At 34.3% G+C, this 18,325-nt stretch overlaps 1 protein-coding gene across 1 annotated transcript in view; it reads left to right on the top strand.

Moving 5' to 3' along the window:
* Dscam4 (Down syndrome cell adhesion molecule 4) overlaps positions 1–15,567 on the top strand; it is a 202,950-nt gene extending 187,383 nt beyond the window's left edge. Inside the window, exons 15-37 of the mRNA XM_077438728.1 lie at positions 2,065–2,215; positions 2,284–2,434; positions 2,506–2,635; positions 2,711–2,878; positions 4,178–4,308; positions 4,424–4,631; positions 6,368–6,514; positions 6,597–6,752; positions 6,819–6,958; positions 7,026–7,182; positions 7,254–7,431; positions 8,560–8,750; positions 8,821–9,006; positions 9,080–9,216; positions 9,295–9,451; positions 9,527–9,673; positions 9,749–9,919; positions 11,338–11,507; positions 11,590–11,662; positions 12,972–13,118; positions 13,254–13,419; positions 15,004–15,166; positions 15,538–15,567. Coding sequence (XP_077294854.1) covers positions 2,065–2,215; positions 2,284–2,434; positions 2,506–2,635; positions 2,711–2,878; positions 4,178–4,308; positions 4,424–4,631; positions 6,368–6,514; positions 6,597–6,752; positions 6,819–6,958; positions 7,026–7,182; positions 7,254–7,431; positions 8,560–8,750; positions 8,821–9,006; positions 9,080–9,216; positions 9,295–9,451; positions 9,527–9,673; positions 9,749–9,919; positions 11,338–11,507; positions 11,590–11,662; positions 12,972–13,118; positions 13,254–13,419; positions 15,004–15,166; positions 15,538–15,567 — 3,455 coding nt within the window. The remainder of the gene's footprint in view (positions 1–2,064; positions 2,216–2,283; positions 2,435–2,505; positions 2,636–2,710; positions 2,879–4,177; positions 4,309–4,423; positions 4,632–6,367; positions 6,515–6,596; positions 6,753–6,818; positions 6,959–7,025; positions 7,183–7,253; positions 7,432–8,559; positions 8,751–8,820; positions 9,007–9,079; positions 9,217–9,294; positions 9,452–9,526; positions 9,674–9,748; positions 9,920–11,337; positions 11,508–11,589; positions 11,663–12,971; positions 13,119–13,253; positions 13,420–15,003; positions 15,167–15,537) is intronic.
* The last annotated feature ends 2,758 nt before the right edge of the window (positions 15,568–18,325 follow it).

The following is an 18,325-nucleotide window of genomic DNA, read 5'->3' on the forward strand; positions in this document are numbered from 1 at the left end:
AGAGCTGTTTGTTGATGGATCGCGCATGCGCATTGTCATTGTGGGTATTTTCAGTATTACAGGGTATTACAGTTGAAGTGTATTTTCAGTTGTAATATATTTCAACATTGATTCATATTCGAATACCATTCTTAGTCTTTACACATAGTCTTTTATATATACATACATATGTATGTATATGTTAATATATACATAATATAATGGTTTGGCTCCACTTAGTGAGAAAACCCAAAAATATGTATTCTAGTTAACAGGTGCACGCATCCGTGCACTTGTAATCTAATTTGTAAGTATTAAAAAAAAATGTGCATATCCATATGAAAAACTTGAAACTTCTCCAAGTATAGTTTTACTATATGTTTTTAAGTATATATTGTAAGATTTAGTTTTCTAGATAATTGATTAGGTTGGCATGCTTGATTTGAAGAATGGTTGAGTTGTTATCTTGAACAAACATGTAACGCGTCAAACGATGTAGACCGTTGCGGCGCTCCGCCAAATAAGCAATGTTTTAAACCGCTTAATGAGTCATATTTCACTATATCGCCTATGTCTCCTGATAATTAGTACAGTATTTTAAAAAGACAAATTCAGAATCAGATACGTTGTGATTTTAATTTGAATTCCAATTGTGAATAACAGTAAAAGTAAAAGATTCAAGTCGAGACCCAAAAGATCCGAATAAAATCTTCATCGATTATTCAAGTCGACCCATTTCTTCCGTATAGTTGTCTCGCACGAGCGAAGTCCCAGCACGCACTATTGCTGTCCTCCTCGTTGTTTTTTTTTTCCTTTTTTCGTCCTGAAATCCTGATAATAAGACGGGTCGAGATTCTATCGAGCAAAGTGGTGAATTTATCGGCCGCTAAACGAGACCAGTCTCCTTGTGGTCATCGCCAAAAGGGGAATTTTGGCATTTGGCTCACGCTCTGAACCCCAGCTAAAAGGCCGTAATGCGTATTAATGCGGGATCACACGCCCAACGAATATCGCTCATCAATTACAAAGGTTACACATACTTACCCGTATAACTACACAGTATTATATAGGTATATATACATATATGTATATTGCTGAGCTTAAACGTGATATTTTCCATGCCAGTGAACGTAGGTTATCGGAAATTATTTTAGCATATTTGTCTGGTAGCCTGCGCTCATCATTATTATCATAATTGAATGTGTTGTATGAGTAGAGTTTTGATCTTCTCTCCTCATTTTGGGCCTCGCATGGATGTTTTGTATTTGCGGCTGGTTATTATACATATATTGGTGCCGGCTGTAGATGCAAGACAATCCCTACTTTGTATTGTATTATTTGATATTTTTACTATATCTCCTGTTATTATAATGCTTTTGTTTTTTATTAGTATTTATAAATGTATTTTTGTCTGTGTATATATGTATGTATACATATGTATATATCTCTCTGTATTTTTTTGAACATTGTGGCGCATTAGAGACTCCTGTAATGCCAAAATGGTCCAAACTTAAACTTAAATTTGATAGTACTATGCACTACAAAAGTAAAACCACAAACACACAAAACGAATTCAGCTTTTGATTTCAATTGTCAATGAGGGGCGGGATAGAGGGGGAACGATTGAGTGCCTTCCCGAGAGTCTCATTTGGTTTTGTGCAATGTTTCAGCGTTGCAGCGCTCCAGTTATTAGCGTGTAATATTTTAAATTGTGTGATTACGGGTTCAACCCCTGACTTTATGCTGCTGACAGACCTTGGAAATAAAACTCCAAGGTCGATTGTTTCCTGTCAGAGTTTGCCAATTTATCTGATTTCATTAAACCAGTTCCAACAAATTGGCAACTCTGTCTTATTTCTCACGAAATTCGAGTTTACAAAATCTCGAATTTGCTGATTTATGCAATGCTGCCAATTTGTCCATAGAAGTTTGTAGTTAGCCTTGTATACTACTTACAATATTTGATCATTGATGTCGTGTAAAAAATAAATAAATAAATGGGTGTATGCCTGCATTAATAAATAAACTGCATACGACGATCTCGAGCTGTGTCATTTTTTCAGTTGTGAAACATCTTTTTTACAGCTCCAGCATATTTTCCATCGAAAAGCAAACAAGTGCAGGTGGTCGGCGGAGAGCAAGCTCATCTCCAATGCACAGCGCTAGGAGACAATCCCATAGAGATTACCTGGAGGACGCAAAGTCAACACACCATAGCACATCAAATGGATCAAAGGTACACTAAATAAAATCTCTATAAAACCAAATCTACATCATATATTTACCAACATTTTCAAACACCAGGTACTCAATAAGGGAGCAGCTATTGGACGATGGAATGGTGTCCGAGCTGGGTATCTTGCATACTTATCGCCAAGATACTGGAACACTCACTTGCTTTGCTAGTAACGCATTCGGCCAAGATGAAATGACGATACAACTTATTGTGCAAGAGGTATTGATTGGTTGGTCCTGGGTAGTTGTAGATCGTGGAATCCGTTCATTCATATGATGCTTTATCTGCAGGTCCCTGAAATGCCAAAAAACATAAGAATCAACGATCAACAATCGAGATCTATTCAACTGTCGTGGAGTCAACCGTACGCTGGTAACAGTCCCATTACGACGTACATGGTTCAGTACAAGGCTGGTTCAGGTAATTTTCCCGCTTTTCCGTTTGACGATTAGGGTGAAGTGGAAAGTTCTAACCGATATGGTTCTCAACTTACAGACGCTTGGAGTGCCCAACCGCAAAAAGTTGTCGTTCCTGGCGGAGTGACCTCGGCCACAGTCCAGAACCTCAGACCGGCCAAGTCCTATCATTTGAGAATAATTGCTGAGAACAGATTGGGGATGAGCGAGCCGAGTCAGGTCATACAGGTCACGACCCTGGAGGAAGGTATGTTCAACGATATTGAATATTAATTTTCATATACATACATACATACACAGGTTTGATTGATTTAAAGGTCGTGGGTTCAAATCCCAACTGAAATCAAAATAATATATTCGATTTTCTCTATAGTTTTGAGTGTTTTTATAAAATTAGATTCAAGATCAAATTCAAATCGATCATCATATATAATTTGAAAGTATTGTACATAAATCAAGCATTATTTTATCTCCAAAATATAATGGGAAGCAGTTGTAGACCCAAGAAAAGTTTTATATTATAAAAATATTTATCACGATTTTTATAAGGGAAAAAAATATGCTACTATTTATATTCGTCTTAGGGGTGGTTTCATTCACGATGGCCCACCCCCACTCCATGTAAAAGATATTCACATTTAAATTATGTATCGATTATTGCCTTCGTAAATGGAACGATCTATATATACCTATAGTTTTGTGACCAGCTCTGAAATAAACCATTAAATGACTTAACCTCTACCAAATCTCCTTTCCCATACTTCTGTGTATTCGTACAGAAAAAATAACTATAGTAAATTATTATTTAGATTAGAATTATATCAAATCTTTGCTTGTAAAGGGTATATTTTTAGAGGTGTAAAACTTTAAAATGAAATAAAAATCGTGGTATTGGTTTTATTGGAAGATAATGTTATTCCATTAGCGTCCAAATATGATATCGGACATATGAACGCTGTGGCTGGTTCGAATTAAGCGCAATCTGTAAGTTCAATTTTCGAGTAGCTGAGTATATCGGCAATAACGCGGCGAAGGCTTTCAAGTCGTCCATCGTCTCTAGTTTATCGGCTAGCTGGCTACTTCACATATACCCACATAAAATAATGCAAAGGTGTTAAATCACGGTAAGTTTTTCTGGCGTAAGTCTATTCATGGTGAAATGGCAAACCAAATTGAGCACAAATCAACTATCAATCTCTTATTGAAAAAAGTGATGGCCAATTCGAAAAACAAACCTCTAAAAAAACAACCTTTATAACTTCTCAAAAATTATCCATAAGAATTTTACACCTCCATAAAATCCACTTCCTTCGACTTTTGTGCAAGCACCCAAATGAAACTACATATGTATTTCAATAAAGAGAACTGTTGTTATTTAAATTAAAAGCATTGCTTATTTAGAATTGAGCTTCTCTAACCACCTCCTTTTAACACTAAAAGAATAAATAAACGTTACAAACTGTTACATACGCAAAATAAGCGCTGTTAATAATTAATCACAATATATTCCAACATGCATTACTAAACTCATTGGAAACTCCTTCAGCTCCGAGTGGTCCACCCCTGGATATCAGAGCCGAGGCGAAAAGCTCTACAGAGCTTGTGGTTACGTGGGAACCCCCTCAAAGGGAAATGTGGAATGGAAACTTGCTCGGATATTACGTTGGATACCAAGAGGTATGAAATAAATTACATATACGATACCTATAATATTATACAAACTTACATATGTATAAACATTCTTCATATATAATCATACAATCTTGAATTTTATATAATTCTGTATTCTCAGGTGGATTCAAACATGTCCAATTCGGTGTCTTCCAGTCCTCAACCTTCATATAATTTCAAAACGGTTGAAATGGGTCCCCATGGTGGCGGTGAAACCATTCTAGTCGGCCTGGAAAGATACACCACTTATTCTATCATAGTTCAAGCTTACAACACTCGAGGACCTGGTCCATCTTCACATCCAGTGACGGCCACTACTATGGAAGACGGTAAAAGATATTTAAATACTACATGTGTGATCAATATGAATTAGTCCAGCAGACACATTTTTTGCCAGTTTATTTTTTTATTTTATTGTACATAGATATATACCAGGAAGGCCTAACAGTTAGACCCCAATGTGCCTTCCTTAACAATTAATTAGAAACATTGCAGCATTTTTTATTATATATATCGCTATATTTCAAGAGGCTGAAGAACACGAAATTGACAATTAATTAATTAATTAATAAATCCATAGAGACATCTATAGATTTAGACTTTTACATAAACTTTTATAGGTTGAGGCTATTTGCATGTACTATATTTGCGAATTATTGGCTATTTGCAGGTACTATATCTACTACAGGCGCAAAGCCTTCTGCGCATGCGCGTGAACTTATAATCCGATTATAATTTCTTTCATTTAATTTATGCTAGACTTGTTTAATCAATCGTTCATTATACACGAGGCAAATAAATTTCGCACGTTATTATAATAGATTTATATAATTTAGCTAGTTCACGGCTTGTACTTGTATGTATGTAGGTATTATACGTTGTATATGATAATAATTTTCTAACAATTAATAATATTAACTAATTTGGATTATATTTTTTACTCTACGTCACTTTACGAGTTTCGGACTCAATATTAAGAGGTTTAAAACAAAATTTTAACAGCAAACAAGCTGACAGTGACAGTTCACGCGCATGCGCAGAAGGCTTTGCGCCTGTCGCAGATATAGTACCTGCAAATAGCCACAACCATTTTTATATACTGTACATAAATCAAATTCAGATATTTGTGACATGGCGGGTAGGATATTCTTTGCCACTTTGATAGAGGAACCGTTTCAACAATGAAATCAGATAAATTGGCAAACTCTGATAAGAAACGATCGACTTTGAGTCACAAATATCCAAGTCTGACCAGCAGTATTAAAGATTAGCACGAGATCAAACCCGGTAACTTCACAGTGCTAAACCTAAACGCAACCACCGAGCCACACTGCTAATGAAATGGCGAATACATGTCTGAGATAAGGCAATTTTATTTTTTATTGCATTTTTTTAAATCTCATTTTGTTGTCTGACTCAAGTCTGACCAGCAGTATTAAATATTAGCTCAGGATCGAACCCGGAAACTTCTCGGTGTTAAACATAAACCCAACCACCAAGCCATACTGCTGGTTTATATTTACAGAGGGGTTTGGTGCAAGCGATCGACAAGCGCCAGACAGACTGAACCACAGATTAACTGGATGGCAGCTTTAAACGCAATCCTCGACTTCACGAATGATAGATTGCACATCAGATGACGAGTAACCTTTCGATGTGCACAGATGCCATTATTAAAATGGTAATTATTAAAATTGAGTTGGATCTTTCTGGCGAGTTTAATAAGGCAAAATTCGGAAATAAAGTATCAGAAGCACAGAACGTATACAGGGTAGGTATTTCGGAACTTCGGGTAGATTTCGCTTAGTGTAAGTGCGAGCAGTGCGCACGCATAAGGTACACGTGTCGTTAATCTGTGGTTCAGTCTGTCTGGCGCTTGTCGATCGTTTGCACCGCATCGCATATTCATGTTTTTTTACGTAACCTTCTCTAAAATATTCCCATATACATTTAAAATGTTCAAATACCCGTTAAAACACAGGTAAATATGCTGTTAGGAGATAGATCTACTTCTACATGATTAGCCGAGACATTCAATATTTTAACTATCGTTTTTGAATTTCAGTTCCAAATTTACCTCCAGATAGTGTGCATTGTTCAGTAATGGGTTCCCAAAACATTCACGTCTCATGGGAAGCTCCTCCACTCTCCGGACGAAACGGTATCATACAAGGTTATAAGGTGACTCACACTCCAATTCAAGAATGGTACGGTAAGTAGTATAATATTACAGTTTAATATATTTATAAATATACTGCAAGCAAGTGTATTTATTTAAATATACATATCTGCAGACAAAGAAGATTTAATAACAAAGCAAACAGCCCAACTCAAGACTAATCTAGCTGGATTGAAACGATATACTAATTATTCCATTAGTATAGCCGCTTATACTACGGCTGGAGACGGTATCAAGAGTCATCCGGTATTCTGTCACACTGAAGAAGATGGTACATTTTTAATTCAATTTAAAGTGTAAATGAATGGCAGTTATTGTAAAACTATTATTTTTACAGTACCATCAGCTCCAGCCGATATCAAAGCCGTTGTTAGTGCTACAAATAAAATATTAGTATCTTGGCTTCCACCTTCAAATGCCAATGGAATCCTTGTCGGATATACTTTCTATATGAGTATCATTGAAGATGGAAGAGAAGTATGTATTATACCGAATTTTGATTAATTTTGTGATATTTTTTGCTATAGTCAAATTGGTATTTCAGGAGGGTACTCATAAAAGAATACTATCACCCAATACTGAATCTCATGAAACGGTCCGACTTCAAGAAGCTGCCACTCATCAATTTTGGTTGACAGCTTCGACCAAAGTTGGAGAAGGTGAAAGTACTAGAGTTGTGACGATACTGCCAAGTGATACAGGTATTATATAAAATCATAAGATTGTGTATAAGTATGAAAGAAATTTCATTCATTGTTAATCATTGCTTCAGTGCCAGCTCGTATCACATCATTCAGCAGAGATATAATAACCCCGTGGAAGGAAAATATATCACTTCCATGCCACAAAGTCGGTATACCATCAGCTACTACAATTTGGAAACAACAAGGGAACATTTTAGAACCGAGTCCCAGAAAGAATATCACTATAGATGGTACACTAATCATCAGGTAAAATATTTTAACATAAATTTATCGAAAGAACTAGATCCAAAACTGATACAAGGTCTCAGTATCAGTGGCGTGCGGTGACTTTTCAAACAGATGATGCTGTCCAAAACACGATCAGTTTATTTTTTTAAATTTTATTTTATTCATTTTTATATTTATGTTTATTAAGATGTCTTTGATGTTTTCGTTTTTGAATGAATATTCAATTTTGGGCTCATAACAATAATCTCTTTTTCATTATATGGAGAAGCAAATGTCCTTTTTAGTACATTTTTAATTAAACAATTGCAATTATTATTGACAACGGCGATAAATCCACTTGCATTACTTTGGCTATTTATATTTAGGGCCATAATAAATAATAATTTAGGACGTAATAAATTACAATAAAATATTAAAAGTAAATAACTTATCAATCAACGAATCAAGCGAAAGTCCATACATGAAAAGCGAATCAAGTCCATACATACGCAAAAGAAGATTTTGCTTCCAGAGCAAGTGTCGCGCGAGCGAGACGACTGTAGAGTCGTCTCACTCATGCGCATACGCAAGAGTGACAGCTCATTTGTGCGCATGCGCAAAAGATTTGAAGATAACTTCAGCATCCCTGGTAATACAAGCTTAATGGGAAACAAGCACTGGTCGCGCAGACGGCTACGGCCTTTCAACGGGGGTGCTCGTTTATGTCAATTTTGGATCAGACAAAAGATCGTATATATCATAATCCGGTCTCCGTGACGAGACAGAATGTTAAACGACAGAAAACGCAAATATCGGAATGCAAAGATCAAAAATCGAAAGATCTTGTACCGTTAACATGCACCATTTTTTTTGATCTTTCGATTTTCGATCTTTGCCTTCCGATATTTGCGTTTTCTGTCGTTTAACATTCTGTCTCGTCACGTAGACCCATCATAATCACGTAATCAAAAATAAATAAAACTAAGAAATTCAGAAAACGAACGGTATGAAAATATTTTTGACGTAAATTTTAAGGGATGCACAACATCCACAGCATCCATGGACGGCACGCCACTGCTCAGTATGGTCTTCAAATGAACCCTAGCCTTTCACATATTAAGGTCATCTGTGTATACCAGTCTAATATATATATTTTTTTAATTGCAGTGTTGCTCAAAGTGGAGACTCTGGCAATTACACCTGTTATGTTGAAAACGCTAATGGAAAAGATGATATTACCTACAGGGTCAGAGTGAAAGTGCCTCCTCAACCTCCGATACTTCTCGTCATTGATTCTCATGCAGATTCGATCCATCTGCAGTGGACAGATCAGGGTGATGGTGGTAGTCCAATATTAGGTAGTAAGCTTTCCCTTTGAATACAGAAACAACTGTTGAACAAATTAAACGTTTCCTAAAATAATTTTAGGCTATGTGATTAATTATAAACGGGAACAGGGAGATTGGGAAGAGCTTCAAGTCGAAGCTGGAACGACATCTCACATTCTGTCGGGACTATGGTGTGGCACACGATACCAATTGTACATAACAGCTTACAATATCATTGGTACTGGACTTCCATGCGATATTGTAAATGCTTTCACGAAAGGAACCGGTTAGTTTTTGATTGTTTTTTACATATTTTAAGAAAAAATTGAATTCAGAAATAAAGAACAAACTCTTTGCAGTACCCGTCAAGCCAAAGCACTCGCAAATGATAACTGTAAATGCGACAGTAGTCACAGTTTGGCTCGATTCTTGGGGTGATGGAGGATGTGGAATACTTTATTTTATTATTGAATACAGAGAGCATTCATATTCACAGGCAATTAAAATTATTTTTCAATTTTTAAGCGGTTAGCTTAATTCAATCTACAATACATATTTGCTTTGTTTTCTTCAGTGGAGAATGGTCTCAAATTCAGTTCAAGCTACAGAACGTGTATTTAGCGTAACAGGACTATCACCCAGCACACAATATCATCTGAAAATCACCGCTCATAACAATGCCGGGTTTGCCGTAGCCTTGTATAATTTCACTACGAATAGTGCTTTAGGAAGTAATGAAATATTTCGCAATTTTTGTATAATAATCTGTAGTTGAAAGTATGTATAATTTCATCAATGTATTACAGTGAATATGGTGACGGAGCTATCACCACCAGTTTCTCACTCTGGAGACAAACCGTTTTATGCAAACATACGAGTGGTATTACCGGTAACATTGTCGTTATTGGTATTGACAGCTTTAGTTGCATTAGTTTACCTCATTAAAAGAAACAGTGAGTTTAATTTGTTTTTATAATCTTTATGATTTTTTATTGGACACTAAAAAGTACTTGGAAACATTTTAGAAGAACTCAATCCGGGCTCATGTGGATCTCAAGCAGCGATCGGAGACTCTCCGTCTATTGCTCAGTTGCAAAACAAGCAAAATAGAGATCAACAATACTTGGCTGTGAGTGGAAGAGGTCGTCAACCTATACCTCAAGTGCCTGATTCGCCTAATTTTAAAGGTGAAGGCAACGGTGAGCATTTTGAATGACAAACTAACATAGATATAGAATACATAGATACGCCCTGATGCTCTATGCCAATCACCCTGTTGGTGCATGGACACACAAAAGAAAGTACAGTGCATGCACACTCTCTCTCAGTAGCTAGTTAGCTTCTAAGTCATTTTTCGAAAATACCAACGTATTCAGTGAAATTGTGTTACAATTACTCAAGAAAACATAAAAAGGCGGATGGCATCACATATCATAAGTAAGAATTAATATATAATGTCTTCAATTATAGTAGTATTTTAACATATTGTTGCGTAGGGGTGGGTGGAGGATCCAAGTAAAAGGCCAACAGTCGTCTCACAGCATTTATTGATGATTAAGGAGATACACGCACTGGCAGTGCTCAGTCCAGAATGACGTGATATCGCCTACGTACCGCCTTATAAGGGGTAGATCTCTCAGGACGTCTAATCTGTTTACCTACTGTATAGTCACGTATTCGGATATGTATTCCCACGGTATGAGAAGTGCAATCATTGTTTAGCTTGTTTGAACTTAGCCTGTCGCTAATCCTTGAAACCACTTATACCGGTCGCACGGTATGCACTTAGTTAATCCGTTAACAGATAATCCTTGAACGGTCACACAGTCTCTGGGATTCTATTCGCTTAATCCACGGCGTACGTAACAATGTAATGAAATATCGGCGCGATGTATGTAGTGTTATATGTAAAGAGCGGACCCAGAGCGCGCTGTTCATTGTTCACATGTTGTAAATGCATTGTTAAAGGTTTGCCGAACCTTTTTTACAAAGCATTTACAATAATGGAAAAATAAACGGCGCGCTTCCAGTCCTATCTCTAGATATATGCAGTGATGGAACAGCGGTCGACAACCTCTGACACAGATGTCTCTAAATGCACGCGTATATCTTGTTGGCACTGAAGGAAATTCAGAAATCGACATTAAGTTTAAAACTACAAACAATGAACTACATATTAAAGTGTCAGCTTTAAAATTGATCCTTGTGGAAGTTACTAATGTTTAAATATTGTAATAGTTAATGATGGTTTTATTATTATAGTAACATACATTTGTAGTTTAATATAGTGTGTATAGCTAAATATTTTTTTCTTAATATGGCTTTATTAGTTTGGTTTACTGACACGCGGAGTGTCCAATAAAATAAAGTTATAAATAAAATAAAACCTCAGTGCATGTACATATGTACATAAACTGGTTGCTGACCACTGCGTTTTTTGCGTCCCTTCCTTTTTTTCACCACTTCCCCGCTAGTTAAACCCCCCGCACCCCTCAGTTGGTGGCGACAACATCTCCGACCAAAAGTGTACGTAATGGCTTATCTAGGTTATTCTACATCTATGCAAACTAATCACTGATTTGTATAATATATTATTTATTTCCTATAATGTATTCAGATTACATGGAAGACATATGTCCATATGCTACTTTTCAACTGACAAAGCCGGCTTACAGTGAGAGCAGTTACAGTGGAAACGTTTACAGCGGTCCATATCACTCGGTGAGAGGGTCTTTTGTATACCACGACATCAAACCAAATCAAAGCGACAAATTCAAAATGGGACACGTGAGTGTAAATTCTGTTTAATCGTTGATTACATATAATGTTTAATGTATGTTGGTTTTGATTTTTAAGTTTTTGTTTGTAGAATAAAGAACCAGAATATACTAAAGTAAGAAGAAAAGGCAATCGGTTGAGAGATCCGCATTCAGAAAGTCAAGGTATATATTGTACTATATTTTCGCGATATTTAAATGAATTTATAATACGATAAATATTATGGAAGAAACATTAAGCTGCATACAAAGGAATCTTTATAAATTTTCGCTATCGGCAATCTCTTTCATTTACTTGGCTTTTTCCTCACTTTCAATTAAGCTTTCGATGTTCATTGCTTTAACATATACATCTTTTGATCATAATAGAGGCCATTTTCATGCCATCTTATCAAAATTTTCATATATTATAAATATTCCATCAATCATTTGTTTTGAATTATTTATAAATATATTACAATTTATTGCATGTATCAATTCAGATATATTCCATATAGAAATAAGGAATACTGATCTAAGAATACAAGAAAATGGAATTAAATCAAGTAAAATGACAAACTTTCAACAGATCTTTATTTTTATGGTTGTGGCTATTTGCAGGTACTATATCTGCGAATTATTGGCTATTTGCAGGTACTATACCTGTGAACTTCGAATCCGATTATAATTTCTTACATTTAATGTATGCTAGATTTGTTTAATCAATCGTTCATTATACATGAGGCAAATAAATTTCACACGTTATTATAATAGATTTATATAATTTAGCTAGTTCGCGGCTTGTACTTGTATGTATGTAGGTATTATACGTTGTATATGATAATAATTTTCTAACAATTAATAATATTAACTAATTTGGATTATATTTTTTACTCTACGTCACTTAACGAGTTCGAACTAAATTTGAAGAGGTTTAAAACAAAATTTTAACAGTAAACACGCTGACAGTGACAGTTCACGCGCATGCGCAGAAGGCCTTGCGCCTGTCGCAGATATAATACCTGCAAATAGCCAATAATTCGCAGATATAGTACCTGAAAATCGCCAATAATTTGCAGATCTAGTACCTGCAAATAGCCACAACCTATTTTTATTCATTGTGTATTATAAAAATAAAATTTCCAATATCAGAGAGTTTGAAATATATGTAGGTAGTTACCTATCTATATAGTACAAATTAATACAAACCATGCGACTTTTTATCATAGTGAAATATCATCTAAGTGTAGTCTACAATATCTGAATCGATATCATAAACGTTTCGCATTCAAATCCATTAAAAATTTATTAAAATTATAAACGATTATAAATATCTAGAAATGATCTTATAATAAATAGCATCACAACCCAATCCCTCAATCCTCTTCACCTCCAATTCAATATACATATAGATATCATTCATGAAGACATTTTAAAGCATGCGTAGGTGCCGCGCCAGCGCTTGCCGCAACATATTCTTGTTTATTTGTTACAGAGTCCGACAACCTCGGCTCGACCGACTCTGAGGTGAAGAAGATTTTAACTCTCCACCTGCCCATTTCAGAGTACGATACACGAGACGAAGGTGACGACATGTCGGAGGGCAGTGACGTCTCCGGTGCTGGCGCCACCGAAGGGTTCCGTGGCCGTCCGAGACACCCGCCGCACCGGACGAGCGACGCGGCCTCCGCATCCGCATCCTCGCACTGTAAAAGCACCGATCCATCACACACTTACATGCCATTGAATTTTATGACATTATCGAACCATATATCAGGGACTGGAGCGGAAGTCTCCAGCAGCTCCTCAGAAACGTCTCTCAACGGCGTCGGCGGCCGAAGAGGTTTCCCGTCTCGACGTGGGAAAGCCGGAGCTGCAGCCGGCCGTCGTCACGTCCGTTCCAGCTCAGGATACTCCAGTCACAACGATGAAACTACATTCAGGTAAAATCCGCAATATAATATGTATACATTGAAAAATATAAGTTCCAAGTTGACGAATATCTATATATTTAATGCCTTATTGCCGAACATAGCATGCGGAGCCTAGCATTAGATCGATTCGATTTAAATGTACAGTAGAGAATGCTTTTGGAAATCAAAACAGCATGAAACAGACTGTTCGATAGTCAAATGTGAAAGTTTTAAATGAAGTAAGCCGTTGTAATTTTATTATTATATGAATATTATCTGAGAAGATAAGTATATTTGATATCATTTTATATATAGCATGCCATCCGATTTGCATGAAATTCATTTAAAATCCTATTGTTTTTCATATTGTGAAGGTGCGATCGGTCTTGGAGGGGTTTTGAGTACTTTCAAAAAATGGTGAACGTTCATCATCGTCGCTGATCAAAAATCTAAAAAGCCATAGTCGTCTTTATTTATATTTAAAAAACATTTGCATGAATCAATCAGTATTTCAAACGTTCCAACAATGATGTTTTTGTATGTGATCTCAAGACGGTTCACCATTTCTAACCTAACCTAATCTTGTAGTGCTTAGATGTTTAAGAGTTATTGCTGAAGTATTTCAAGTAAATGAGAAAATTAATTGTTTTGATCTCGAAAACTCTACTGTAGTGATTGAAATCGCTTTTAATATGCAATCAAAATTTAAATTATATTATTAAACATGTACATTAGAGTGATTTTCACTTTGATGAATTTATTTTAGTATTCCAATATGTAGTATTCTTTGAAAAGTAATTTTATGAACATCCCTTATTTATTTTAATTTTGAAAATTAAAGATTAAAAAATATGTAGTGTTTAAATTGTTTATCTTCATCTTTAATGACTCTACATATATAATCGATTTTATTTTGAAAAGAAACTGAATTTTAATTAAATAGAATTTTTAGACTAGTTATTTGGTTAAATTTATCAAATATTTATTATCATGAGACTTATATGTACTTATTGGAATTCCAAAAATGAAAGCCACTCTAATATACATACATCAATACATAAGTAGATGTTATAAATAAATCTTAGTCTTATAAAACTCCTCCAAGACACTTTGAATAGCCTAAAATATAAATTAAACTAAATTTTTGTCGCTTACATTTAGATTTTAGCAAAATAATACATAGAACGATTGTGAAGCGTAGTTTTACGGGAATTCTTCGAATATATAAAAGTGTCTCTTTCTCAAATTAAATTCATTTCTGTACCAAACGAAACCGAATAATTAAATTAAAATTGTAGTTTTTATATTAAGCACATAATCAACATTTTCAAAATTGGCCAAGGATTAATGGACTAACTAGACCTGTTTTACGGTGCATACAATATACATAAAATAAACTAGAGATAACGTTCAAACATTTACATACATATATCCTTGACCAATAATGAGATAACGATTTACAGATTGAGACCTTTCCCAACGTATTCAAACAATACCACGCAGAGACAAATCTTTTTTCCGCAAAACTAAATCGGTAGGTACATTGATTGATACTATTATGAGAACCCAAACATTTTCAGTGACAATAAATTGAGTTTGCCAATGTCATTCCAGCATATCGAACTACCCGTCGTTCAACGACCACATCCATCCACCTTCGAGGTTCTCCGACGACACCGAGTGCGAAACAAACGTCGGCCAGTCTCGGCGAAAAAGGACTGTTGCCAATCCGTCGATGGCACAAGCCAACTTACCCAGGGAGACTTTTCAAATCAACGTATAATAAAGTCTCATCAAACGAAAAAAAAAAGGCTTTGAACAGAAAAACGAATTGTGATCCTAGACAATGTGTAGTGGATTTGCATTTATAAAAAAATAGTTAAAATAACATCAGAAATGAAATTCGTTTAACTTTCTATCGTATTTTTGTATTATAAAAGAACATTTTTGTTTAAAATGTAAGTGAAATGTTTTACAGAACTTAATGAAAATGAATATACCTATAAAATAAAAATAACAAATATCTATATAATATAAAAGTGTGGACATATTAATATGTGAGCGCAATTTTTATCCAAAATATTTTACATTGTGCACTAAAATTTTATATACGCATATTTTTAAGTTATTTACTGGATTTGTTTTTAGTGTTTAGGCCCAGAATGTTCAAACACCTGAGCCTAAAAAATTGTACCCTCCTTTGAAATTTAATTTATGAGCTTTGGCTGTCTATATTTTAGTACTTTTAGCCAGTTTTTTACATTTTTGCCTTAAAAATGGCAACAGAGCCCAGTGGCGGCTCGTAAAAATACCCAGTAGGGGGGCTACAGAGATTAATTGGGCTGTAGTAGCTCGTTGATCATACCGGTGATCAAATGCAAACAAAAATAGCATGTATATGTACTAAACTAGTAGGTCTGCAGCCCGTAGACCATATGAATGACAACAATACCATGCATTTTTACTATACTGGGAGGACTGTAGCCCGCAGCCTATATAGACGAGCTGCCACTGCGGAACAGGCACCTTTTTTTGTAAATTATTGTACCGTGGACGTGTAGAGGGGTTTCTTATAGTTAATTGTCCGTCGACCAGCCAGCTCCGAATGAATGCACAGAACAAAACCGCCGAATATTTATACACAGCGTGTACTCTCAGCACAGAGAGGTGATTGGTCGATGGATAGCGAGACCCTATTGGCTGTTATATACAGCTTGTTCATACGTCGAGGCCTTTTTGGCGCAAACATGCGATCAGGCGATTAGCGATGATAAACCAGCGGTCCACGAGCACCTATTACCTAATCTCTACGTTACATAATTTATTAAAAACATAAGTATTGGCAAAAAATAACAATTTTATAAGTAATCCGAATTGATTTGATTTGATTTCCCAAAAAAAAAACATCAAAGCCAAAACATCAATGTCTTCCCTATAGAATTTGTTAAAATAAATATTAAATATATCTACTGTCACAGCGTGATGTTAAAAAATCGCATTGATATTAAACTAAACTTCTATAAAGACTTTTGCAGGGATAATTTATAAGCGAAAATTTATTAAATGATACGTTTAGGTTTTTAAGATTTACGCACAATTTAAGCAAATGTTTTTATGTTAATAAAAAAAAATAGATTTTTTTCAACAGAACAATTCGTAAAAATTATTATAAAACAATCGGAAATTCCTTGCACATTTTATATACAAATCAAGTCTAAAAATAATACGCGACTGAATGTTTTCTACAAAATATATACATATATACAATATAATTAAATAATAGATCATCAATACAAATGCATACTTAATTATATTATACTAGTGTTGTGCCCGATGTAATATCATCGCATGGTTTATGGCATATTATGCTATTTATTTAAAAAAAATTAAAAGAAATGTGTCGGTGCTGTGTTCGATCCGCAAGCGGTCGTATTTGTTTCAAATACAATTTATATATAAATATTTATATTTAATTGTTTAATATGAAAAAAATGGTAAAATCTACCTACATATGTATAAACAATATAAAACACCAATAGAAAAAGTGATAATTTTCAATAGATGGCGCTAAATGCTCAGAGACTTGCCCAGAGGAAAAATTAATAGCAAACAGTATATATAGATGTTTTTTCTTTTGTTATTATATTCGTACATATTGTTGGCAGTATTTTAGCTGTGACGTACATTTGTATGTTGAATCGAAACGACTATTAAGTTGGTTTTGAAACGACTATTGAGTTAGTTTAATTGTTTTATAGTACGGCGAGCGTTATCTTACACAGACACACACACACACACACACAGACACACAGAATAGCGATATTATATATATGTATATGATAATAATATCCAAACATAGATATAATAAGATTGTAAATATTTATGCACAATAAAAGAAATGTAAAAACGTTTTAGATCGTTGTAAATAACAAATAAAAACTCTTTTACATACATACAAGTAATGTAAAAATTGTTGTTATTCAAAACGATGAATGTTTCACTCGCATTTAAACTCATAATTTTAGCATATTTTAATTTACTCCTAATATTTTAAATGCAGCATTTAAAATGGTATAAAACTGTATTTAAATTATTACTGCCATTTACAAAAAAAAAAAAAAAACTTTTGCTTTATATGTTAAGGCTCGTAAAGTAATGTACTGGTATAATTGCATATATTAGTGTGTTTTTAAAATAATAAATCTGAATACCGAAGTGCATACTTTTTAATACCGAGACAATATAACATGTTGAGCAGTAATAAATATATTTTAAAAAATATATATATATATAAACATATAACTATTGACCCTGTTGATGAAGTTGATTTAAAATCACTTTGTAACAAGATATTGGTGTAGATTTTATAAAAATGTTAAAAATTCGTCGATATTTGATTCCACGAATTATATGTATGTATATTTTATTTATGCCACGACATTAATATTATATGACATGTATCGTATTTGGAACGTTTATTTTGCTACCTATATAATTGTCAAATTTTATTCATTTCTATTTTAAATGCACATTCAATGCAAAATAAATAAAATGTAAATAAAATTTAATACACTTAAATACTACATACATATATACAGAACTTCCTAACCGTGATCCGATTTATGTACCATTTTATGAAAAGAACCTATTTAATAAGAATCAATAACATTAAAGGATGAATGAATTGGTGAAGAATAACTATTGTTTATCATTATGATAATAATTTAAGATATTCGTACACATGTATTATGTATAATTACATTTTCTACATTCAACTAATAAACTAATTGTTCGATAATTGATAAGCGTATAATTTTTTACAGCAAACGAACTTTTTATCAAGATTATTTTCAAAGACAACGATGTGATCATATCAGAAGTTGTTTTAATTTTAAACGTGTATGTATTTCTAATTTTTATACGAATAGTTTTTGTA

The sequence above is a fragment of the Arctopsyche grandis genome, chromosome 9, assembly GCF_051622035.1.
Source record: "Arctopsyche grandis isolate Sample6627 chromosome 9, ASM5162203v2, whole genome shotgun sequence".
NCBI lineage: Eukaryota > Metazoa > Arthropoda > Insecta > Trichoptera > Hydropsychidae > Arctopsyche > Arctopsyche grandis.